This window comes from Lathyrus oleraceus, chromosome 5, assembly GCF_024323335.1.
Source record: "Lathyrus oleraceus cultivar Zhongwan6 chromosome 5, CAAS_Psat_ZW6_1.0, whole genome shotgun sequence".
In the NCBI taxonomy this organism is placed as follows: Eukaryota; Viridiplantae; Streptophyta; class Magnoliopsida; order Fabales; family Fabaceae; genus Lathyrus; species Lathyrus oleraceus.
Genome location: NC_066583.1, coordinates 644,212,329 through 644,238,540, shown reverse-complemented (window position 1 = coordinate 644,238,540; position 26,212 = coordinate 644,212,329). Strand labels below are relative to the sequence as shown.

The window sequence follows — 26,212 nt, the reverse complement described above, 5'->3', positions numbered from 1 at the left end:
CTTTTTTCCCAGCAGAAAGGATATCCGTGAAGGAGGCCATTTTCGAAGATTCGACATCGGAGGGCTTCCATGGTTCCCCTATTTCTACCGCCACTTAAGGTAATCGATCGATATACAAACGCAAACTCTCATTCGCTCATTGCATGATGCTGCTTAAGGCGGCTGTAGTAACTAGTTGCCTCTTCCGAGAAGTAAAGTAGGCAGTGAGCCATTTGCATAAGTTCACACATGACTTGATGCACCCATCGAGAAACGCAACCTTACTGGCCCAACTAGTGGTAATGCTAGTAGTTTGAATTTGGAAGCATCGTCTGCACTGTAGTAGTCGAGCCGGTCATTGACGATTTGGACGTGTTCGTCGGAGTCTCTTTTCCTTTTGTATTCTGCTAACTTGGGAGGCTTTTGCATCGACTTGGTAATCTTTCTTTCTAAGATCCGGGAACATAACAGATACTTAGGCTGGACCTTGACTGGCTGATGTTCGCCGCGATCTAAGGACGAAGCTTGACTACCTTGATCACCACCCGAGCTTCGGGAATGGGAATTGCGTTTTTTGCTTTTTGAACGGTCTTTGAACTTCTGGATTTTGCTCCCCTTAGTAGTGGTCAGTTCAGGACTTATAGAGTGATTTCTCCTAGACGTTGCTTCTAGAACCGTGTTCACTTGGGACTGAGCATGGTGAAGGCTTTCTTCTAAGTGAAGGAACCTTCCCCTTATCGCTGAATGATGTTGTAGATACAATTGAGCAACTCATCTGCGCCTTGAGCATCTAGGTTTACTTCAAGAATGTTGAAACTGTGCACCATCTCAGGTTGCCCGTCAGGAGGAGGAGTTGGAACTCCAAGTTGCGGTGCTTGAAAAATCCTTGTTGTTGGAGAAGGAATGATTATATATGAATATAGAGGAACATAAATGTCGTGATTTATTCTGCTAGGAGGAGGATGAGTTGTGTTTCGTTGACTGACAGTTGCATGTGATGTGCCAACAACAACTAAAGCGGCTGTCAGATCTAAAGAGAAAAAAAATATGAAAATACGAAGATTTGAAGAACCAGTGAATAATAATCGACGTAAAATTCAAATTGCTCGAACACAACTTAGTTTTGTGCTCGATTCACTAGATCTCCATTCAAAGGTTGAAGAGAACCTCACACTGGAAACCTGAATTAAGAGATAGAGAGATGTAGAAAATGCGGGAATCGAAACTCGTTTCCACAAACGACACCAATGTACCATAGAGAGAGATGCAGAAGTTGTGACAGAGGAGAGCTTCTGATGCGGCGGAGCGAGGGTGTACCTACAAGGCTAGTACTCTGACGCTAAAGTCAATATGTGAAAAAATATAGAGTATTCAAATTGTGTTTGAAACTTGTTACCTGAAATGTTATCATTCCCTAAATATAAGGGAGAAGAATGATGACATTGGTATTTTTCAGGCGTGAAATGCGAAAGACCGTTGGATGTGCCTGAGGTGTGAATCTCCCGCAGTAAGGTGTAGGTTAGTCCTACGGTAAGGATGAGATTTTAGAAGCATGAACGTGTAATTGTTTGACGGGTTTTGGCATAAAAAAGACTATCTCAGGGTCTAAGGGGATTATGGCAAGCCCAAAACATTAACCATTTATAAAAATAGTTAAAACTAAAATAAAATTTGAATTGAAGAAAAACCAACTTGGACAACATATAAATATAGAGAAAAAGGATGATGCACTTATCGTGTAAATTAATTTTACATTGTTAACTAATGACGATCATGTATCCCGTTAACTAAGATTGAAAATTTTAAATTACTTATATATCATGGTAAAATAATATATTCTTATTGATAATGTAAAACTTTTTTACATTTTCAGTGTATCTTCATTAAATCCATAAATATATAATTAAATATTATGATGAGATATTTTTATTTATTTTAATTTATATGCCAATTTTAATAATTAAATTATAAAATTAAATAATAAATATAATATAATTTAATTAAAATTAGGCTTAATTCATATTTTGATAGTATATAATTTTCACACAAAATGTTGAATCAATTTTTTTATCATTTAGATATATGTCAGAGATTCAAACTCTCTAAATCCCACTATTGTGAAGGGGTGTACGCGGGTTGAGTAATATCAAGTTTGACCTAATTCGTTATCCAATCCATTCAAACTTCAATTGGTTGGGTCCGTCGTCCAATCTGCAATTTTATTTTCAAAACTGACATTAATCGACGAATTCATTAATGATTTGAGTTGAGTTGAATTCGCGGGTTGTGTTTCAAATAAAAAAATATATTTTTTATGATTTTTATCGATTTTAAAAAATGTAACATAACTCAAAAGAATTATATTTATTTATAACACTCAAATTCAACTAAACACATCATATAATATATAATAAAATTCATAAATACGACATAACACTTTATAATATTATAAAATTTAACGAGACATATTATTTTCATAAAATACATAAGTTGAAAATGATACCAAAGAAAATAAAAAACAAAATTACGGTTATTAGTGAGATATTAATGAATTGGATCAACGAGTACGTGATCGACCCGCAGATATGAACACCCATGTGAAACTTTTTTTCTAATAGCTATAAAATATTTAAATTGTTATTTTTCTTTGACTAAATAAATAACGATACATCTAATTAAATTTGTGCATATGACATTCAAGGTATCTTACAATTTATTTTTTAAATTTATTATGAGATTAATTTCCAAATTTACAAGAGAATATCCCATTCATTTAATCTGAATTGAAATCCAAATTCAATGTTGCAACTTACAAAGTCTCCTAAAACAATAAAATAAATAATTTATATGAAAACAAGTGAAGAAGGAAGAAGACACAAACTGAGAGCAAAGTGAAAAATGCATCCCTACGCATACGATTTATCACCTTTCCTTGACATCAATTTCCATTACGACGCATATCCATACTCCGAAGAACACGATAACAATGACGGCGGCAACGATCTCTTCGACGACGCCGACAACGACGCCGTTTCGGGAACATCACCGCTTCCGTTGTGTATGGATTGGAGTCCTCCACCTCCTAATTGGGACGGTCCAAACACTCTTTGGCCGCACACTTTATCTTCTTGGACTTTCTCTTCAACCATTCCTTCGTGGACTCTTGTTCCTCAATCCACACCTACTTCTGATCCTGTTGTGGTATGTATATTTCTTTAATTATTCAATTCAAGTTATTGAATTCATTTTTAACTATATGTTAGATTATAGTTTTTTAGGGTTCAAGTTGGAGTTCGATCCCCTGAAGCTATCACCACTACTCGAATTATATTGCGCAGATTTAGTGATTTCCTTGACTTGTTTTCTCAAGTGAGTTTATTCTATGCACTTCCAGTTTTCATTTGCAGATTAGTTTCTTCAGAAAATTGAAATCTATAGTTTCATTTCAACCTACTACTATATCATCAAATAGTAAGCTACTTTCAAAACAACTTATGAATATTTTTCATCAATTTTTTTGAGCTTCATTTTATAGCATATATAAAAGCAATTTTGTTTTATTTTATTATTTGCTATAGAAATAGCTTATTCATAAGCGCTTATTATCTGCTATAAGTTACATATAAGTTGTTTTTCTTAACGAGGTCTAGATTTCAATTTAAAAATCACTTTTGAACTCAAAAGTTACAAATTCTAGCTTCAGATTTGAATCAATTATACTCTAGCAAAAAAAAAAAATTGACAAAATCAATTATGAGTGCTTCGATGGAACCAAACACAGGCTAAGTGTTTTTTCTTTCTTTTTGAAGTTTATTCACTTATTTTTGCATTTGTTTCAGCTGAAAAAAGAATTTCCCATGAAATATCTGCCTTTGCCTCCACCGAAAAAGATATTGAGAATTAAAAGCCAGGCCCTTTTGGAAGAGGTACATAACCTCTCTATCTTTTGCTGCTTCCAATAATTCTTTTGTGCTTGTTAAGTATTTTGTTTTTGTATTTTAAATTTTCAAATGACTTCTATGATGATTGAAACTGACAAACTGGTCACTTGCAGCGACGGCTTTTATTAGAGAATTGGATGAAAAAATTGTTCTCAGATATTGCGGTTTCTAGAAGTGCACCAGCAGCAATATTTCTTGAGTTAGAAGCTGCTGCTAGAGCTTGTATGCATTTTCCATATAAATAACTTAACAGTTCAGCATTTTATGTCAGATTTTGAAGTATTTCCTCTTTGTTAACAGTCCTTTATGATGTTCTACATGCATTAATGTATTTATGTTTCTGTTATTTTTCAGCATTCCATGATGTGAATCAGCATATTTCAGATGAACAAGCTACTGGTGGTACTACACTATCACATACCCTCCACAATAGTTCACATGATTTTGTTAAAGCTGCATCTGTGTCTGGTGATGATACTACTTCTGAGGTTTCTGAGCTGGGGACACTGGGGCATGTAAAAGATAAATGTTCTGAACATGCTGTGGACAATGTAATATTGGACAGTGACTTAACGAATCCAACTGAAACAAGTGTTGATCATACTGCATCCAGCCAAAACTTTATTAACGAGGATACAAGTAGTAGTACAAACAACGTTGCTGAGAATTCTGGTGATGCTATAGCTCTTCGTCTAGATGGAGCTGACTTTACACCAGCTAATGCTCATGTCGAGAGACTGTCAGCGGAAAGCATTGGGAGTGACTTAAGTTCTGTAAGGAATATTGGAACGTCGAGTTCAGTTGTCTCCACTTTGCTTCAGGGTGTTTCACATGACCTTCCTGGGAACAGTGTACCCTCCGGAAACTCAGATTTGTTGGTGACTTTTCCGTTGGATCAGAGACAGAAGTTGAACAGAATTCTTAATACACAGCAGCAGAGAGTGGCCACAGCAAAAACAGATGTTGAAGATCTTATAGCAAGATTGAATCAAGAAATGGCTGCAAGACAGTATCTTGCGACAAAGGTATCAATACATGTTTAAGATTTTTTTCGTTATTACTAAATTTTGAATTACAGATTTTCATTATGTTTCTTCAGTTCTTTATACATCAACTTATGGCCATAGGTTTAATTATGTGCCAGATGTTCACATTCAACAAATTTCTATCAGGAAACCAGATTTAATAATTGTAAATACCCTTTAGTCTTTATGATGTATCATACAAATACTCATCCATGGTAGGACTGTACATAAAATCAAACGCCATTTAGTGGCCACAATATATTTCATGATGTGGGTTCATTTTGGATCAAACATCTGGGTCAGTACTCAACTAGTGATAAACAAATGAATAATGTGAACTTGTGAAGTTCTTAGGTTGCTCTGCTGTTCTTATATTTTAAGTCCATTAAATACGTTTGTTGTTTATAGAACTAGCTCAGGCTTTTGGAAGACTGTGTATGCTATGAGTAGACCGGCCAAAGATTTTGTTATTTGAATATAGTGAGATATCTAAAATATTTATAGGATATTAGGTGGTTCAAAATGTCTGTTTGCTGTTTTTACATACAAGAAATTCACAGTATCACATGTAAGATTCAGCTATTAAGGCTCATATCCTGTTTTTTCCTCATTTGACAAAAATGAAGAAAAAAAAAGTTTTGAAAGATTAAGAACTGAATCTGTAATGTTCAAAAGGATTTTCTTTGTAGGGGTTAGATTTGTATTAAAGGAAAATAATGCATTTAATAAAAAATCGCTATTGTACAAAGGAGAATGTTATCATATGTTAAGCTCAATGAGGAGAAGGTAACTGATATGTGTTCAAGGATGCACCACGCTATTATGCGCTTGAGCCAATAGCGGTTTGAGACTTTGTGGCCTGGTTTCTCGGACTGTTTCTTTTCATGTGTTGCAAGTGGAGGATGCTGAGATCTAGGATATTACCCTTTGGTGGTGTAGAAGTTGTGTGGGGTTTTATGATTGTTTCTTATATCTTTTATCTTTCCTTCATCTGCGTTTTTGTTTTGTTTGTTTGGGGGTTTTCTGGGCACTTCTTGTGCCTTTGCTTAGTATTTGTGTGTTGAATGGTTCTCTGCCTTTAAAAAAAAACTCATTTTGCGTGCTGAAACTTGTCATTTTCAGCATTGAATTGAGTTTCTGTGTAGATCTTTCAGCTTCCAATAATTTATTGAGTCTCATTTTGCAAGAGTAGAGAGGGTGTTCAACAATAATAAAAGTATACTTGTTGCCTTCTAATTTTTTTTATAGAAGTAACTGGTTGTTCACAGATATGTTAGTTATGTCAAAACAAGTTCAATCTCAATGATGGAAAAGTAAAATAAGTTTTATTATTGGAATTTATGCGTTTGTGAGTTTAAATATTATATTTTACTTGTAGGTCAAAGATTTGGAAGTTGAACTTGAAACAACTGGACTGAACTGCAGAGAAAACATGCAGCAGGCTGTCTTAACTGAAAAGGAAAGGTTTACACAAATGCAGTGGGATATGGAGGAACTTCGGAGGAAGTGCCTGGAGACAGAAATGAAATTGAAGTTTGAAGAGGTCTGGTTGTGCTTATTAAATTTAATCAAACATTTTATCATTCCATTTTGGTGGCCTATAGTGAAAAATTATAATGATTTAGGATGAAAGGTTGCTAGCAGAATCAACAAAAGCATCCATTATTCAGGAGAAGCAAATGTTGCAGCAAGAGCTAGATGTGGCTAGAGAACAACTTAAGCACTTGCAGAAACATCATGATGAGTTTGAGATGAAATCAAAGACAGATATGAAGTTGCTAGTAAAGGAAGTGAAATCCCTCAGAAGCTCTCAGTTAGAACTAAAGCAACAGCTCAGTGAATTGATGGAGGAAAAAGTAGATGTGGAGGTATGGTCCTTTCTGGTTTTTATATGTTACAACTATGAACTAATACTAAACAATTTTAAACATTTCTCTGAACCAGACAAGGAAAGTAATTTGACTGATTCCATCTGACTAATAATTATTTCTAGAATCTTATTTACGTGTATTTGTTCCCCACACAAATTGATATTTGCTATTCACGATCTTGACCTAATAAAGGAAAAAGTGGATTATATTTTCTGTTTTATGCTGTCCTAAAAGTTTAAAAATTCAATAAACTTCAGAGAACTCTTCAGAAGGAAAAGGAAAGGGTGCAGCTTTCACATAGTGCTAATGCAAAGTTGTTACATGAGTGTGCAATCCTTCAGAAGAGACTTCAGGAGTGCAGTGTAAATTTTCTTGTTGAAGAGGAAGATAAACTAAATGTTGACACTTCACCATCTGATGCTTTGGATTTGTTAGCAACATCAGATAATCGGATTGGTCTCTTGCTTGCAGAGGTATGACTATAAGCACTTTAAGCAACTGATATTTTGGTCAATATTTCTTTTTGGGGAACTTGGTGTGAGAAGTAGTAATTTTAACTTAAGCTTTCCTTTTTCCACTGGTCTTGTTATTCTGCATTGCAGCGATGCTTCTTTATGGGCCCGCTATTTTACAAGCTGTGCTACAATCTATATTCTCGAAAACCTATTCTGTTCCCCCCAGTTTGCCCACTTTACTCCCTACCCTACTCTACATTTATCGGAGCTCATATTTTTGATATCAGTCTATTCTTTAACAACTCACTATTTTCATTGGCATATGTTTTCACGAGAATCATGCAAAAGTACAGTTCTTCCAGAATAATACAATTGATGTGGGTGTAGATCCAATTTTGTTTTTCCAGCACGAATCTATGATAATTTGTGTTTTATTAGTCCTGTCAATTTTGAGTTTTTTAATTAAAAAGTCAGACACACTTCAATTTTCCTATGACAAGATTCTGAAATTTCACCTAGCAATTATCATCTGGGTTGTATCATGTTTACTTCTTGATGCCCCTTAGACTTCTATATGGTGTCGCCTCTACTACTCACAGTTTTGTTTACATGGTGTCTGCAAATATTTGGGTTCAGGCACAGCTCTTGGCACAAGATGTAGAAAATGTTGTAGATGCTGTAGAAAGAAATACAACTACCGATGATACTGGGACAACTAATGAAGAATTAAGGAAAATGCTGGCAAATATATTTGTAGACAATGCCAGTTTAAGGAAACAAGTCAATTCGGTTATCCGTTGTGCTTTAATTGCAAATATCAAATCCGAGGAGAATGAGGAAGAAGACGAAATCCATCTGCAAAAAACTTTTCTAAGCAAGTTCTTAGAGAGATGACATGTTCAATGCTATGTAATGTATGTACCCTATGTATGTTACCGAGTTACTTCTGTTAATATTATCTTTATGATACTGTGTAGTTTCATTGTTGGAATATAATTATTTCAAAAACAATAATGCCTCAAATCATAAATCCAATCATTACATTTAGCAAACAAACCAACCATGTTTGTTTCTTCCAACTGACTGTTGTGGTTAATATGTGACATGTTTAAGTGTTTCCAAGTGCAAATTTTCATATTCAAGTTCTTTTTGCCTTCTAGTTCTTTTAAAATTATTGTATTGAGGATTTTTTCCATCTTCTAGAACTCATAGTACTGCAAGGCAAGCTGTCATAACAGTTGTCATTGGTACCTAGAGAATTATTTCACCTGCACAAGGGTAATATTGTAATCATCGGATCCCTTATATAGTCTCTGGCTGAATGAATGAGTAATTAATATTTACAATCAATTCCTCTTCTCTCCTTTAATTTGAACGTTACCTTTGACTTTGACTTCTGTTGTAAACTTTAAGCAGAAATTAATTCACAAAAAATATATGAAATGAATTGTTATTTATCTAAAGCAAAACAGATGGCTTATATAAGCCTTACAATAAGAAAAAATAGGAAACAAATTACTCATGTTTTATTGATTCTAATAAAGTGGTAAATGACTAAGGAAATAGTCCGACTCTACCAACATGTCCTAAATACTAGGATTTATTAATTGACTAAGGAAATGACTAAGGAAATAGTCCGACTCTACCAACATGTCCTAAATACTAGGATTTATTAATTGACTGCACTTTGACAACTTCTGTTATAACCTTAATAACCCCAACAAATTCCTCCCTTAAACTGATTGCAGTAATGCTTTTAGTTTACTTGTGGTACCACACATACATCCATTGACTCACACATCTTCAAGAACACATTCAACATACTTGTGGTACCACACATACACCCATTGACTCACGCATCTTCAAGAACACATTCAGCATCATCGGTTTTGTCATAATGTTTGCAACTTGCTCTTGTGTGACACAATGCTTCAGTTCAACAATTTCATCTCTGATCAAATCACGTAAGAAATGAACCCTTACATCAATGTGTTTGTTTCGTCCATGTATGATGGGGTTCTTGGATAAGTTAATGGTAGAATTGTTGTCACATAACACATGGGTACACTTGCCTTGAGGCAGCTGCTACAAACTCTGCTTCAGTAGTGGACAGAGTAACGACAGGTTGTTTTTTCGAGGACCAAGACACATTTCTTTTACTAAGTAGAAACACATAATTGAAAGTGTTTTTCCTGTCTTCTACATCTCCTGCATAATCACTATCTGTATATGCCATAAACTCTCTATTGCCCTCCTTTCGATAAAAAACTCCCAAGTCCACAGCACCTTTCAAATATCTTAACACCCTTTTCGCAGCTTGCAACTCAGTTGGACTTGCCATGAATCTGCTAATGAGACATACGACATACATCAAATCTGGCCTTGTCACAGTTAGATACATAAGACTTCCGACTAATTGTTCACACTATTACTCTTCTCCATCCTAAACCTCTCCAAAACTTCTTTTGCATACTTTCTTTGACTGATATAAATCCCTTCAGAATTTTGTAAAACTTCCACATCAAGAAAATATTTCATCTTTCCCAAATCAGTCATGTCAAATTCAAGTTTCATAGAATCCTTGAACTTAACAAACATATTCTCATCATTACCGCTAAAAATTAGGTCATCAACATATAAACTAATAGTCAAAATTTTACCTCCATCTCCTGTTTTTATGAATAAGGTATGTTCATAGTTGCACCTCTCAAATCCTTTGACAAAGTACGCTTCAATACGGTTGTACCATGCACGGGGGGCTTGTTTAAGGCCGTACAATGCCTTATTTAATTTGTACACCTTATACTCTTCACATTTCTTCTCATAACCTCGTGGTTGCTCAACGAATACTGCTTCATTTAACTCTCCATGCAAGAAAGCGCTTTTGACGTCAAAGTTGATACACACTCCAACCATTTCGAGCTGCTAAAGCAATTACCATTCGAATTGTATCCCGCCTAGTCACAGGAACAAAAACCTGAGTATAATCTATGTCATGCTATTGTGCATACTGTCGCACCTCAAGAAAAATGAGAACACGACTTAGCGAAGCGCAATCACACGCTCGCATGATGGACTAAACATAGTCGCCACTGAACTTTATTTATTCCTAAAAGGAAAGGGGAAATATCGATAAAACCCAAAACAAAACGACAATGATTATGGTCGTCGCAACCAAATCAGGGTTCGGGAGTCGATTACTCAAGGGGAAGGTATTAGCACCCCTCACGTCCGTTGTACTCAACGGGAACCATTAGGTTAGTTGTGCGCGTTAATGTTAGTTTGGAATGTTAGGCTTTTCAAGCTATTAAATGGGAAAGAAAGAATAGAAGAGAGGAGAATGTTTTTTTGGATTTTTGACGAAGGACTAAACCTAAGTTTTTTATTAGTGGGCCTGGCAAGATTTACAAATCCTGCTCCTACGTATCTCAATAGAGAACTCAAGGCTTACGTAGTTCTGGGTAGAAAAATGTTTGTTTATTGGTCGATTTTAGCGAAAGCTATATTGTATTAATCGACGAAAACATTATTTTACCCAAAACAGATGAGGAGCGGACGTATACCATGTAACACCCCGATAAAAATAAGATAATTATTTGATTTAAATTAATATTATATTTATTAATTTAATTAAATAATTGGAATTTTGGATTATTATTATTATTATTATTATTATGGGAATAATAATTAGTGGAAAATATATATATGTTGGAAATAAGAAAAGAGTTCCATTTTGGTAAAGAAAAGGTTTTCACGTGAAACAGAGAAGCGATTGAGAAAGTGGAGAAAGGGCAAGAGGAAGAGCTAGAGAGCAAGGGTTGGAGAACGAAAAAGCTTGAAGCTCAAAGTTGCCGGATTAACTCAGGTAAGGGGGGTTTATCGTCGTTTAATGGGTATTATGGATTAGCATGTAATGGGTAGTGATAAACCGTTGAATTGACCCTAATTGGGATTGTGAATGCTGAAAATTACGTTGGATAAACTGTGTTAAAAACTGTAATTGAATCGATAGTCGTGTGAGTCGTAATTTGCTGGACGTATAGCTTGTTACGGAATTGGAATCGGAGGTCCGGAAGTCCTCCAACGGCGGAAAATGCGGAGAATTCTGCATTCTGCCTTGTGTTAGCGCAGGAACAGCTTTCTGTCTTGCGTTAACCGGTTAACCCAGGGTGTTAACCGGTTAACACTGTGTTGTATTGTGTAAAATTGCTGTTTTGTCTGCGTTAACCGGTTAACCCAGGGTGTTAACCGGTTAACACTGTTGTGATTGCTGAGATATTGCTGTTCTGTCTGCGTTAACCGGTTAACCCAGGGCGTTAACCGGTTAACACTGTTAGGTTTTGGGCAGGAAGCGTGTTTGTGCTGCGTTAACCGGTTAACCCAGGGCGTTAACCGGTTAACACTGTTGCAGAGTGGAAAATTGGTGTTTTAAATGTTGTGTACTTAATTGATGGTTGGCATATGTTGGCGGATGATGTAATAGGGATTATTTCCTGTTGTTTTGAGTAGTAAGGGTATTAGTAGAGTGTGCTAATACTGTGATTAATTATTTGACATGATATGGTGTTTGATACATGTGTTGATGATGTATGATGATATGCATAATGTTGTGAATGTATATATTATGCATGTATTTGTGAATGGACTGTTGTATGGCTTAGAGTGTGAGCATATGTCCATTGTGGATTGTTGTTGATGTTGCATTGCTAGATGATTAGCTTGCATAGAATAGCCCTTGGGGTTGTAGCTAATTCCCATGGTGAGGAATTAGTGAGTGAATCATTGTGGATTCGTTGTTGATGTTTGCATGCTAGGTGATTAGTGTGCATAGCATAGCCTTTGGGGCTATAGCTAATTCCCATGGTGAGGAATTAGTGAGTGAGTCACTAGATCTCAAATGAGTGGGACTAGTGAGCTTAGTAGCCGTATCTGGATTTGATCGGTGAGCTTGAACTATATGTTCAAGAATAGTCGGTACCGCATGTGTGGAGTCTCATTTCATAATGTATGTATGGCGTATAATATGAATGGATGTATTCCAATATTATACGTGTGGTCGTGTTGACATTGAGTATGAGTATGAATTGTGTAGTATTGAGTATGATAATTGGGTTGATGTGCCGTTACTGAATGTGTGATATGATTAGGGTGATTAATGTGTTAAATTACTTAACATGACATGATATTTTATAATGCTTACTATATCGATTGAGGAACTCACCCTTACAACTATTTTTCAGGTAACGAGCAATGAGTTGAGTAGAAGCTAATGCTTGGAGTCTAGTGTAGTCTCCTTAGTGGGTCATGCTCTGATAGATGTAACATCGGGAGGGAACATTTTAATTGTGTTGTTGATGATTGTTGAACCAGTTTACATGTAGTATGTTGCATGTTTTGAATGATCGATTTGATCTCTATCCGCTGCGTATTATGCAACTGTTTTATTTGATAAATAAATGAGCATGACAAGCCACTTTGATGAATAGTGTGAAATATTGTGTGACACCCTTAATTGCATATTTACTCTGATAGATACATATTTGTTATTTTGATTAAATATTTGGGGTATTTTAGAAGGGTGTTACATTAGTGGTATCAGAGCATAGTCGGTCGAGTCGAGTCGTAATTATTCTGTTTCCCCTGTACGGGATAGGTGTTGTGTAACCCTATCAGTACTTATTGTTTTAGCTTGTTGGGTTTTCAGAATAGAGATGGCTGGAAGAGGTAGAGACGATGCTGCGATTGCTGAGGCTCTGGGTATGCTAGCTGGAGTACTTGGAGGGAATCCGAATGTTGTGGGAATGGGAGCTGCTCGTCAATTGAGTGAGTTCCAGAAGAACAATCCTCCAATGTTCAAGGGAGCATACGATCCAGATGGCGCTCAGAAGTGGTTGAAGGAGATAGAGAGAATCTTCCGAGTGACTGAGTGTGCCGATAACCAGAAGGTCAGGTTCGGTACGCATATGCTGTCAGAAGAAGCAGATGATTGGTGGGTTGCTACCCGCACTGAGTTGGAAACTGCTGGGAATGCTGAGATCACTTGGGCTGTATTCAGAGAGAGATTTCTGAGGAAGTACTTTCCAGAGGATGTCAGAGGAAAGAAAGAGATAGAGTTCTTGGAATTGAAACAGGGTAACAGGTCTGTTACTGAGTATGCTGCTAAGTTCACAGAGCTGTCAAAGTATTATACTCCCTATAATGAGGCTGCTGGAGAATTTTCGAAATGTGTGAAGTTTGAGAACGGGTTACGTCCCGAGATCAAGCAGGCTATTGGATACCAACGGATCAGAGTGTTTTCTGACTTGGTTGACTGTTGCAGGATTTTTGAACAGGATTCCAAAGCCAGAGCAGAGAGCTATCAGCAAAGGGTTGATAGGAAAGGCAAGAATCAGAATGATCGTGGAAAACTGTATGCAGCTGGCAAAGGTTTTCAGAAGTAGAGTGGGATGAAGAGGCCTAGTGGGGGAGACTCTAGCGCCCCTGCTAAGTGTTATAGATGTGGTCGGGCTGGACATCGTGTCCATGAGTGTACCAGTGCTGAGATGAAGTGTTTCAAGTGTGGCAAAGGTGGTCATTTGGCTGCAGAGTGCCGGTTGAAGACTGTAACTTGTTTCAACTGTGGAGAGGTGGGTCATATCAGTCCACAGTGTCCTAAGCCGAAGAAAGAGAATCAGTCAGGAGGCAAGGTCTTTGCCTTATCGGGTTCTGAGACTTTTGCAGATGATCGTTTAATCCGAGGTACGTGTTATATTAATGGCCTTCCTCTTGTAGCTATTATTGACACAGGTGCGACTCATTCCTTTATATCTTTGGATTGTGCTGTGAAACTTAAGTTAGAGATATCTGAGATGCATGGTAGTATGGTGATTGATACTCCTGCGAAGGGTTCAGTGACTACTACTTCAGTTTGTTTAAATTGTCCTTTGAGTATTTTTGGTAGAGACTTTGGGATGGACCTTGTGTGTCTTCCACTAGTGCAGATTGACGTTATCTTGGGTATGAACTGGTTGGTGTCTAACCGGGTTTCTATCAACTGTTTTGATAAGACTGTGATCTTTCCTGAGATTGAGGAAGGAGAGAGTTTGGTTCTATCAGCAAGGCAAGTGAATGAGGCAGTAGCAGATGGGGCAGAGTTGTTTATGCTGTTAGCGACTTTAGAGGCCAAAGATAAACTGGTGATTCGCGATCTAGCCGTGGTGTGTGATTTTCCTGATGTGTTTCCTGAAGAAGTGAATGAATTACGGCCAGAGCGTGAAGTTGAGTTCTCGATTGATTTGGTACCTGGTACTAGACCGATATCGATGGCTCCGTACCGTATGGCTGCTGTTGAGTTAGCTGAATTGAAGAGTCAGCTGGAAGATCTGTTGGATAAGAAATTTATTCGTCCGAGTGTGTCGCCGTGGGGTGCACCAGTGTTATTGGTTAAGAAGAAAGGAGGTACTATGAGGTTGGGTGTGGACTACAGGCAACTGAATAAAGTGACGATCAAGAATCGGTATCCTTTGCCGAGGATTGATGATTTGATGGATCAGTTGGTTGGTGCGAGTGTATTCAGCAAAATAGATTTGAGATCAGGGTATCATCAGATACGTGTGAAAGCTGAGGATATTCAGAAGACTGCTTTCAGAACAAGGTATGGACATTATGAGTATTCTGTAATGCCTTTTGGTGTGACTAATGCGCCTGGAGTATTTATGGAGTATATGAATAGGATTTTCCATCCGTACCTAGATAAGTTTGTTGTGGTGTTTATTGACGACATTTTGGTGTATTCGAAATCTGAAGAAGAGCATGCTGAACATTTGAAAGTGGTTTTAGAAGTTCTCCGAGAAAAGAAGTTATTTGCTAAACTGTCTAAGTGTGAATTTTGGTTAGAAGAGGTGAGTTTTCTTGGTCATGTGATTTCAAGAGGTGGTGTTGCTGTTGATCCTTCTAAGATAGAAGCGGTATCTAAGTGGGAAGCTCCGAAGTCTGTTGCTGAGATTCGAAGTTTCCTTGGTTTGGCAGGTTATTATAGAAAGTTCATTGAAGGATTTTCTAAGTTGGCGTTACAGTTGACGATGTTGACTAGAAAGGGGCAAGCGTTTGTTTGGGACTCAAAATGTGAAGAAGGTTTCCAAGAGTTAAAGAGAAGGTTAACTACTGCTCCTATTCTGATATTACCGAGTCCGTCGGAACCATTTGAGGTTTACTGTGATGCTTCATTGTTGGGTTTGGGTGGTGTGTTGATGCAGAATAAGCAGGTTATAGCTTATGCTTCGAGACAGTTGAGGGTTCATGAGAGGAACTATCCGACACACGATTTAGAGTTGGCAGCCATGGTATTTGTTCTGAAGTTATGGAGGCATTACTTGTACGGGTCAAGATTTGAGGTTTTCAGTGACCATAAAAGTTTAAAGTATTTGTTTGATCAGAAAGAGCTGAATATGAGACAGAGGAGATGGTTAGAGTTTCTGAAGGATTATGACTTTGGTTTGAATTACCATCCGGGTAAAGCAAACGTAGTGGCTGATGCATTGAGTCGAAAATCATTGCATATGTCTATGTTAATGGTTAGAGAATTGGATTTAATTGAACAGTTTAGAGACTTGAGTTTGGTGTGTGAGAGTACTCACAATAGTGTTAAATTGGGAATGTTGAAGTTAACGAGTGGTATTCTGGATGAGATTAGAGAGGGTCAGAAATCCGATATGCTTTTGGTTGACAAGTTGACTCTAGTGAATCAAGGTCAAGGTGGTGAATTCAGAGTTGATGAGAATGGTGTTTTGAAATTTGGTAATCGGGTGTGTATTCCGGATGTTACCGAGCTTAAGAAGAGTATCCTTGAGGAAGGACATCGTAGTGGCCTGAGTATTCATCCTGGAGCTACGAAGATGTATCATGATTTGAAAAAGTTATTTTGGTGGCCGGGAATGAAAAGAGAAATTGCGAGTTTTGTTTATTCCTGTTTGACTTGTCAGAAGTCAAAGATTGAGCATCAGAAGCCGTCTGGGCTAATGCAACCGTTGACTATTCCAGAGTGGAAGTGGGATAGTATCAGTATGGATTTTGTGTCTGGTTTGCCGAGGACAAATAAGAATTTTGAAGCTATTTGGGTGATTGTTGACAGATTGACAAAGTCGGCTCATTTCATTCCGATCAGAATGGATTATCCGTTAGAGAAATTAGCTGAGTTGTATATTGAGAAGATTGTAAGTTTGCATGGTATTCCGTCGAGTATTGTTTCGGACAGAGATCCTAGATTTACCTCGAAGTTTTGGGAAGGTTTGCAGAAGGCTTTGGGAACTAAGCTGAGATTGAGTTCTGCATATCATCCGCAGACTGATGGTCAGACTGAGAGGACGATTCAGTCACTGGAGGATCTTTTGAGAGCTTGTGTTTTGGAGAAGGGAGGTGTTTGGGATTGTTATTTACCTTTGATTGAGTTTACCTACAACAATAGTTTTCATTCGAGCATTGGTATGGCACCGTTTGAAGCTTTGTATGGTAGGAGATGTCGGACACCTTTATGTTGGTATGAGTCCGGTGAGAGTGCTGTGGTTGGACCGGAGATTGTTCAACAAACTACGGAAAAGATTAAGATGATTCAGGAGAAGATGAGAATTGCTCAGAGTCGTCAAAAGAGTTATCATGACAAGAGGAGGAAGTCACTTGAGTTCCAAGAGGGAGATCATGTGTTTCTTCGTGTTACTCCGATAACTGGGGTTGGTCGAGCTTTGAAGTCGAGGAAGTTGACACCTCGATTTATTGGTCCTTATCAGATTTTGGAGAGGATAGGGGAGGTAGCCTATCGTATCGCTTTACCGCCGTCACTTGCGAATTTGCATGAGGTTTTTCATGTGTCTCAGTTGAGGAGGTACATTCATGATCCGTCGCATGTAGTCCAAATAGATGATGTACAGGTGAGAGATAACCTGACTGTTGAAACATCACCTATGAGGATCGAGGATCGAGAGTTGAAGCAGTTGCGGGGTAAAGAGATTGCCTTGGTGAAGGTAGCTTGGGGAGGACCAGCAGGTGGCAATGTGACTTGGGGACTTGAGAGTCAGATGAAGGAGTCTTATCCGGAGTTATTCGCTTGAGGTATGTTTTTGAGGACGAAAACTCTTTTAGTGGGAGAGAGTTGTAACACCCCGATAAAAATAAGATAATTATTTGATTTAAATTAATATTATATTTATTAATTTAATTAAATAATTGGAATTTTGGATTATTATTATTATTATTATGGGAATAATAATTAGTGGAAAATATATATATGTTGGAAATAAGAAAAGAGTTCCATTTTGGTAAAGAAAAGGTTTTCACGTGAAACAGAGAAGCGATTGAGAAAGTGGAGAAAGGGCAAGAGGAAGAGCTAGAGAGCAAGGGTTGGAGAACGAAAAAGCTTGAAGCTCAAAGTTGCCGGATTAACTCAGGTAAGGGGGGTTTATCGTCGTTTAATGGGTATTATGGATTAGCATGTAATGGGTAGTGATAAACTGTTGAATTGACCCTAATTGGGATTGTGAATGCTGAAAATTACGTTGGATAAACAGTGTTAAAAACTGTAATTGAATCGATAGTCGTGTGAGTCGTAATTTGCTGGACGTATAGCTTGTTACGGAATTGGAATCGGAGGTCCGGAAGTCCTCCAACGGCGGAAAATGCGGAGAATTCTGCATTCTGCCTTGTGTTAGCGCAGGAACAGCTTTCTGTCTTGCGTTAACCGGTTAACCCAGGGTGTTAACCGGTTAACACTGTGTTGTATTGTGTAAAATTGCTGTTTTGTCTGTGTTAACCGGTTAACCCAGGGTGTTAACCGGTTAACACTGTTGTGATTGCTGAGATATTGCTGTTCTGTCTGCGTTAACCGGTTAACCCAGGGCGTTAACCGGTTAACACTGTTAGGTTTTGGGCAGGAAGCGTGTTTGTGCTGCGTTAACCGGTTAACCCAGGGCGTTAACCGGTTAACACTGTTGCAGAGTGGAAAATTGGTGTTTTAAATGTTGTGTACTTAATTGATGGTTGGCATATGTTGGCGGATGATGTAATAGGGATTATTTCCTGTTGTTTTGAGTAGTAAGGGTATTAGTAGAGTGTGCTAATACTGTGATTAATTATTTGACATGATATGGTGTTTGATACATGTGTTGATGATGTATGATGATATGCATAATGTTGTGAATGTATATATTATGCATGTATTTGTGAATGGACTGTTGTATGACTTAGAGTGTGAGCATATGTCCATTGTGGATTGTTGTTGATGTTGCATTGCTAGATGATTAGCTTGCATAGCATAGCCCTTGGGGTTGTAGCTAATTCCCATGGTGAGGAATTAGTGAGTGAATCATTGTGGATTCGTTGTTGATGTTTGCATGCTAGGTGATTAGTGTGCATAGCATAGCCTTTGGGGTTGTAGCTAATTCCCATGGTGAGGAATTAGTGAGTGAGTCACTAGATCTCAAATGAGTGGGACTAGTGAGCTTAGTAGCCGTATCTGGATTTGATCGGTGAGCTTGAACTATATGTTCAAGAATAGTCGGTACCGCATGTGTGGAGTCTCATTTCATAATGTATGTATGGCGTATAATATGAATGGATGTATTCCAATATTATACGTGTGGTCGTGTTGACATTGAGTATGAGTATGAATTGTGTAGTATTGAGTATGATAATTGGGTTAATGTGCCGTTACTGAATGTGTGATATGATTAGGGTGATTAATGTGTTAAATTACTTAACATGACATGATATTTTATAATGCTTACTATATCGATTGAGGAACTCACCCTTACAACTATTTTTCAGGTAACGAGCAATGAGTTGAGTAGAAGCTAATGCTTGGAGTATAGTGTAGTCTCCTTAGTGGGTCATGCTCTGATAGATGTAACATCGGGAGGGAACATTTTAATTGTGTTGTTGATGATTGTTGAACCAGCTTACATGTAGTATGTTGCATGTTTTGAATGATCGATTTGATCTCTATCCGCTGCGTATTATGCAACTGTTTTATTTGATAAATAAATGAGCATGACAAGCCACTTTGATGAATAGTGTGAAATATTGTGTGACACCCTTAATTGCATATTTACTCTGATAGATACATATTTGTTATTTTGATTAAATATTTGGGGTATTTTAGAAGGGTGTTACATACCACACATCGAATGGATTTACAAATCAACATTCGGAAAAACGTCACTTACCTCAACTCAACAATTGTGGCTGAAACATTGCTTTGCATTACCTTAAGACAAGATATCTTTCGTTTATGAAAAGATTTTTCTGATCAATCGCACGACGGAGAAAAAAGAGTTTGATTGGTTGGAGGTATTTTTGAGTAATGGCGAGAACTTGGATGGGCGAGATATCCATCTTGAATCCTAGCCTCAGGAATGCGTGGTATCCACCACGTTCCATTTCCATCTTACTGGAAAAAGTGTTTAATAAAGATTAAGTGCTTTGAATTTGATTGAGAAAGGGGTTTGAAGAAACTGCATTGACAATGACAGCGAGAGTTAAGATAGGCGAGGCATCCACCTCGAATCTTAATCTCAAGAGTGCACGGTATCCACCATGTTCCATTTCCATCTTTATTGAAAAGGTATTAAGATAGGAATTAAGTATCTTTGAGTTTGAAAGGCGAGTACTTATGACATGTAAGCTCTTACAAATTGGGTCTAATACTCGAGACTACATCTGGATATTTCACCCAGGTAATCTGTTTCTTCCAACTTCCAAATTGTGGTCACTTGCGCTTCCGACAGATCCGTGCGTGGTGCTGGCTCTGTGTTCTTGTTCTTAACAGTGGCACATTTTTGTTTTTGTTGCGTTCGTGTGGAACTATAACTCACAGAGGCAAATCCTCGGAACGAACCAACTAGCTCTACAAAATGCCAGCTCCAACTGTTCCAATTATAGCAGCAAGTGTTCCAGCAGTATTTGCCATTCCATGTAAAACACCAGAGTACTATGGTGCGATATCCTGAAAGTTCACAAGAAAACCAGAGTGACCGAAAGATTTTGAGCCAAAGGCTAACGTGAGCCAAGCAGAAGCAATCGAAGGGTTTCTTGCTGTTACTAAACCAACGAGGCTAACTCCAGGACCAACAAAACCAATGGACTGCATAATCTTACGAGTCAAAGTAACACTTGTACCCCTTTGTATCATCATATCTGACAAAAAGTCGGCAAGGTAAGTCATGATAGCCATCACAACCCATGGAATGGCACTAAACCATGCTGCCTGCCTGAGATCCACACGATATACTGAGTTGAAGTATATTGGCATCCAAGAAAAAACAAGAAAAAAAAACCCCAGCTATGCATGGCGTTTGCGACAATTAGAGACCATGTTGGCATCTTTGAAAGCAAGCGTCTGAAAGGAGGGATAACTTTAACTTTATTTGCCTCCACTGGAAAAGACTGTTGTCTTTTACTCAGTATATACTCCAGCTCATATTTTGATATTTGAGGACTTCGGTCCGGAGTGCTCGATGTTGCTGACAACCATACCAACACCCAAAGAAACCCAGACAAACCGAAAATCACAAATGGACCAAATATACCGCTTTGAGACATGAGAATGGGAGAAAGTGTGAGCCCTATCACACATCCAAGCTGAAATCCAGCCATCGAAATGCCAACAACCCTTGCCCGTTCAGTTTGAGGAAACCATCTGGCCACCATATTATTCATGGAAGGAAGAGCCACGCCTTCAGCCACACCGAGCAAAGCACGGACAACAAGTAGACTCAAAAGAGAGGTCTCTGCGGCCCATGGAGTAAGAAAAGTAGCAAGTGACCACAATGTCACACCCCAAGCCATGACCACTTTGCCACCATACTTATCCACCAATATTACCTATTGGCGAAATCAGATATCCCCACAGACGCGAAGACTGAATGATTCCAGAGAAAGCACGACCCCAACCGTTGACAAGCGATAAAGGAACCATGGCAACAAACATGACTACACGATCGGCGTTGCAGAGAGCTAGAGCGAGAGCGAACATCGCCACCACTTTGACTCGCTCAGAAGTGATGAACCCAGTGAAACTCGGTTGTTGTTGGTTGTTGTTCTCGGGAGCTGAGTTGAACTGTGCGTCATTGGAAGAAACGCGGTGGCGGAGAAGGGAACGCAAAGAGGTTGAGCCATTGGGATATTGGATTCTCTTCTGAAATACTGAACGTGTGAGGTTGAGTTTGGGTGAGTAGAACTTAGCGACTACGCCACGATATTTTTGAGGAAATGTTGGTGGTTTTAAGGCGGAAGTTGATGTGTTGCTACATGAAACCTTGTGAAGAAGAGAGTGACATGAAGTAGACATAATAGTGGAAAGATGAAGTTTCGAGAGAGTTTATATGGAGTATGTGTGAGAGAGAAAATATGAATGTGTGTTGTAAGGTTGTTGAAGGGTGATAAAGAATGAATGTAGCAAGAGGTTTATGGTGTACTGTTATGTTACTCTCCACATGGTTTATGTGTGATTATGGTATTGTTAACATGGTGTGAAGTTGTATGGATGGAAAGAGTGGTTTGAGAGATGAGGGAAGTGAGTTTATGAAGGAATGTCCAACATGAATAAGGTGGAAGAGGTTACTGTAGCATGAAAATGAAGAGGAAAGTCCTCTTTTCCCTCAACGTTTCATGTTCAGTTTTTTTGACATAAAATTTTGAAAATGGAGCTAACTCCAAGAGGAAATGCGCCGTCCCCTTTTTTATCAGCACCTTTAGGATTTATATAGTGTCAAACTAGGGTTGCTAAATTTGAGACAAATATCAAAATGCCCCTCTTTTCAAAGTTTCTAGAACAAAATGAGTTTTAAGAACTAATTACAATTAAATTAAATTATTCTAAAAAAACTATATTAAACTGAAAAGAAGATGTAGAAAATTCTAATTAATTGAATCAAACATTTTGACAAAGAGATAAAAATAAAATGTCTCAAAATGGATAAAGATCGGGCGTAAAAGTGCTCGAAAAATTAAAATGAATGCACCAAAATGATCATTTCAAAATAAATTTATTAGAAAAATACAGTGTTTCTTTTAATTTTGAAATAAATTTTGACCGGTTAAACAGGTTCGAGCTGATCAAAAAGTGACCGAAAAATTAGCTGAAAAATAAATCGAGCATATCAGGTTAAACTACGTGAAACATAGATTAATAAAACTGATGTCTGCAAGCTTGATTTTGAAACTTTTTCGCCCGCTATTTTGACACACATTTGATAATTGGTTTAACCGATTTGTCTGTAAATCTGAAAATTCATTTCGACTGACATTCTAGGCATTATGCGGTATGAAATGCATGGTATGCTATGTAGAGATGCAATAACTATGATGAATGTATTGAATAAGTAATTCAGGATCAAAATTGGGGTGTGACATATACCCTTTCACCATCAATCGAGCCTTACACTTGTCAACCTCACCATTTTCGTTAAATTTAGTTTTGAAAACTCATTTTACTCCGATCTTCTTCAATCCTTTAGGAAAATCTATTAGCTCCCAAGTCTCATTTCTTTCAATTGCCTCTATCTCCAAGTCCATGGCAGCTTTCCACTTGGAACTCTAAACAACTTCTTCAAAGGTAGTCGAATCTACAATTGAGGTAAACAAAACCAAATTGTTATGTTCAGTTTCTTCTTCTGAAAATTCTCTCTCCCACTCTCGTAATCTTCCATCCATAACGGTGCTCTTGTATTCCTCTCCTTCGGTGAGCTTTCTCCAGATGTTGGAGAATTCTCTTTAGGTGACTCACTTGAAGACATGATAACCTCTCTTCCTTCATCTTCTACTGCCACCTCCTCTTGAGATTCTTCTTCACTTTGATCATGTTCACTTTCTTCTTCATTACTATCTCACTAATCAAGGATATCAAGTCTTGATTTTTCAGTACTTCTCCCCTAATTCATTTTCTTCAAAAACTACATCTCTATTTACAACTATTTTCTTGGACACTAGATCATAAAGTCTGCATGCTTTAGACTCTTCACTTCTCCTTAGCAACAATACTGAAAACTCTTATCATCCAGTTTCTTTCTTTTACTGTCCGGCACATGAACATGGCCAATGCATCCAAAAACCCGAAAACAATCAACATTGGGTTTGACACCACTCCAAGCCTCTTCAGGAGTCATATCTTTCACTGCCAATGTAGGACTTATGTTGAGTACATGTGTTGTCCAAAATACTGCTTCTGGCCAGAATTTTTTTGGAACTTGCTTCTCCGATAACATACTTCTAACCATGTTCATGATTGTCCTGTTCTTACGCTCAGCTACTCCATTTTGCTGGGGAGTGTATGCTCTAGTGAGTTGCCTGCTAATACCGTTAGCCTTGCAAAAGGCGTTGAATTCGTGAGATGTGAACTCTCCGCCCCTATCTGTGCATAGACAACGAAGAAAAGATCATGTCTCTTTCTCAACAAGGTTTTTGTAATTCTTGAATATAGTAAAAGCTTCAGATTTTTCAGTAAGAAAATATATCCATACCTTACGACTGTAATCATCAATAAATCTTATGAAATACCTCTTCTTACTATTAGAGACAGGTTTGGTGTGTCTACATATGTCAGCATGTACCAACTACAATCTTTGTGATGCTCTCCATAAACTCCTCTTTGGAATTGCATGCCTGTGTTGCTTTCCCACAGTGCAACCGGTGCATATTTTGGATGGTGTTTTCAACTGTGGCGACCCTCTCAGCATTTGCCTATATTTCAATTTTCTCAGACCCTTGAAACTTAGATGCCCATATCTGCAGTGCCAAAGATGAGTGTTGTCTTCAAGAATTGTTTGGAAGCTAGTGGAAGCTTTTGACAGAATTTTTGCAAGTATTGTGAACATCCTGTTTGCAGACATTGTTATTTGCATAATAATCCCTTTCTTGGGATGATAGATTCTACATACTCCATGTTGTATCAAAATAGCTACACCTCTTTTTTGTAATTGTCCAATACTTAATAAGCTATTTTTCAACTCAGGTATATCGAAAATATCAGTGATTACCTGTGTAACTCCAACAATTTGCATCCTTATTTACCCTTTCCCAATACAACCATCTTGGAATTATTCCCGAGCTTTACCGATTTCCGAAATTCCTCATCGTGATCCAAGAACCACTACTTATTTGCACACATATGATTGCTACATCCTGAGTCAAGGAACCAAACATCTTCTCTCCTAGATTGATTAAGTTCCACATATGACATCCACAACATTTCTTCTTTCTCCTCAAGCTCGGCATAATTCGCTTCCTTCTCCCATTTAGGACACTCATATTAAAAGTTCTCTATTGATGGCACTTATAACACTCAATTATAGCCTTGTTGAATGCTTGTCTGCCTCTTCCTCGAAAAGCTCTGCGAGCTCGACCGCCTCCTATTCCACCAGTTCTATCATCGTAGGCCACTTTTAATGCTTGCTCATCTCCTCCATGCCCGTTCATCCTTTGCTCATGTACCAACAAACTACTCTGCAACTCATCAATAGTTAAGGTGTCTAGGTTATTAGACTCCTCAATTGAACACACAACATAATCGAACCTTGAAGTCATTGATCTCAGGATCTTTTCAATGATTACCACTTGCTGCATATTTTCACCATGAATCTTCATCTTGTTTGCTATGGTGAGTGTTCGAGCGAAGTACGCATCAACACTCTCACCCTCTTTCATATGTAGAATCTCAAACTCCTTCCGAAGAGTTTGGGGCTGTGCTCTTTTGACTCTTGTGGAACCCTGGTACTTCTGCTTCATGGAGTCCCAAATGTGCTTGGAAGTGTCTCTGTTGAGGATCGTCTCCATAATGGTTCGATCAATGACTTGGAACAGATAATTCTTACCTTTAAATCTTTTAGCTTCTGGTCTGCAATTGATTTTTGTTGTACTGCAGTTAACTCCACTCCTTTTGCTGCATCAGGGACTCCAGTTTGCACCAAACTCCAATACTCCTTTGAGCGAAGAAAATTTTCCATAAGCATGAACCAATGATCGTAATGACCATCAAACATAAGAATTACAGGTTGAACAAAGTTATTTTCAACCGCCATGCTTTGAATCTCTCTCTTCTCACTCTTCCTTAAGAAACTGCGATTTCTTTTCTCTCAGAATCAGACCCCGTGATGGAGCTCTGATACTATATTGTTGTAAATTTTAAGCAGAAATCAATTCACACAAAATATATGAAATGAATTGTTATTTATTTGAAGCAAAATAGATGGCTTATATAAGCCTTACAATGAGAAAAAATAGAAAACAAACTAGTCATTTTTTACTAATTCTAATAAAATGGTAAATGACTGAGGAAATAGTTAGACTCTACCAACATTTCATAAATATTAGGATTTATTAACATATTGTACTTTGACACCTTCTGGTAACCCTAATAACCCCCAACAACTTCTATTTCGAAGAATTCCATTTCTCCATTGGAATTCTTGAGTTCATCTAGGATTATATAGATTTCCCTAATAATACAAAGTAACAAAACCTGTTACAATTGGTACCGCCCTTGACTTGAGGCATATATAGTCCTTCGCAAACCCTAGACAAACTGGAACGAAGGTTCAACGAACGTCTTCAACAACTTCAACTCCAATGCACGAAGGTTCAATGAACGTCTTCAACAACTTCAACTCCAATGCACGAAGGTTCAATGAACGTCTTCAACAACTTCAACTCCAATGCACGAAGGTTCAATGAACGTCTTCAACAACTTCAACTCCAATGCACGAAGGTTCAATGAACGTCTTCAACAACTTCAACTCCAATGCACGAAGGTTCAATGAACGTCTTCAACAACTTCAACTCCAATGCACGAAGGTTCAATGAACGTCTTCAACAACTTCAACTCCAATGCACGAAGGTTCAATGAACGTCTTCAACAACTTCAACTCCAATGCACGAAGGTTCAATGAACGTCTTCAACAACTTCAACTCCAATGCACGAA

The 26,212-nt window shown here is 37.8% G+C and overlaps 2 protein-coding genes and 1 pseudogene across 3 annotated transcripts; 1 reads left to right on the top strand and 2 right to left on the bottom strand.

Annotated features, from left to right (window-relative positions):
- Positions 1–2,780: 2,780 nt before the first annotated feature.
- LOC127087592 (PX domain-containing protein EREX) lies at positions 2,781–8,327 on the top strand. 2 transcript variants are annotated; one of them, XM_051028499.1, is made up of 9 exons: positions 2,781–3,180; positions 3,250–3,348; positions 3,819–3,905; positions 4,034–4,142; positions 4,275–4,945; positions 6,324–6,488; positions 6,571–6,813; positions 7,074–7,289; positions 7,908–8,327. In XM_051028499.1, exons 1-9 carry the CDS (start codon positions 2,878–2,880, stop codon positions 8,163–8,165), a joined length of 2,151 nt encoding a protein of 716 aa, XP_050884456.1. In that variant the 5' UTR covers positions 2,781–2,877; the 3' UTR covers positions 8,166–8,327. The 2 variants fall into 2 exon arrangements, with proteins under 2 accessions (XP_050884456.1, XP_050884457.1); XM_051028500.1 differs by having other exon boundaries at positions 2,806–3,180; positions 3,258–3,348.
- Positions 8,328–19,936: 11,609 nt separating this feature from the next.
- Positions 19,937–21,585, bottom strand: LOC127082649 (probable anion transporter 4, chloroplastic; annotated as a pseudogene).
- A 2,969-nt stretch (positions 21,586–24,554) lies between these two features.
- Positions 24,555–25,312, bottom strand: LOC127082648 (uncharacterized). The gene is made up of 2 exons (XM_051022879.1): positions 25,106–25,312; positions 24,555–25,010 (listed from the first exon to the last, which is right to left on the bottom strand). The coding sequence occupies exons 1-2, from the start codon at positions 25,310–25,312 to the stop codon at positions 24,555–24,557; spliced, it is 663 nt and encodes a 220-aa protein (XP_050878836.1).
- Positions 25,313–26,212: the final 900 nt, after the last annotated feature.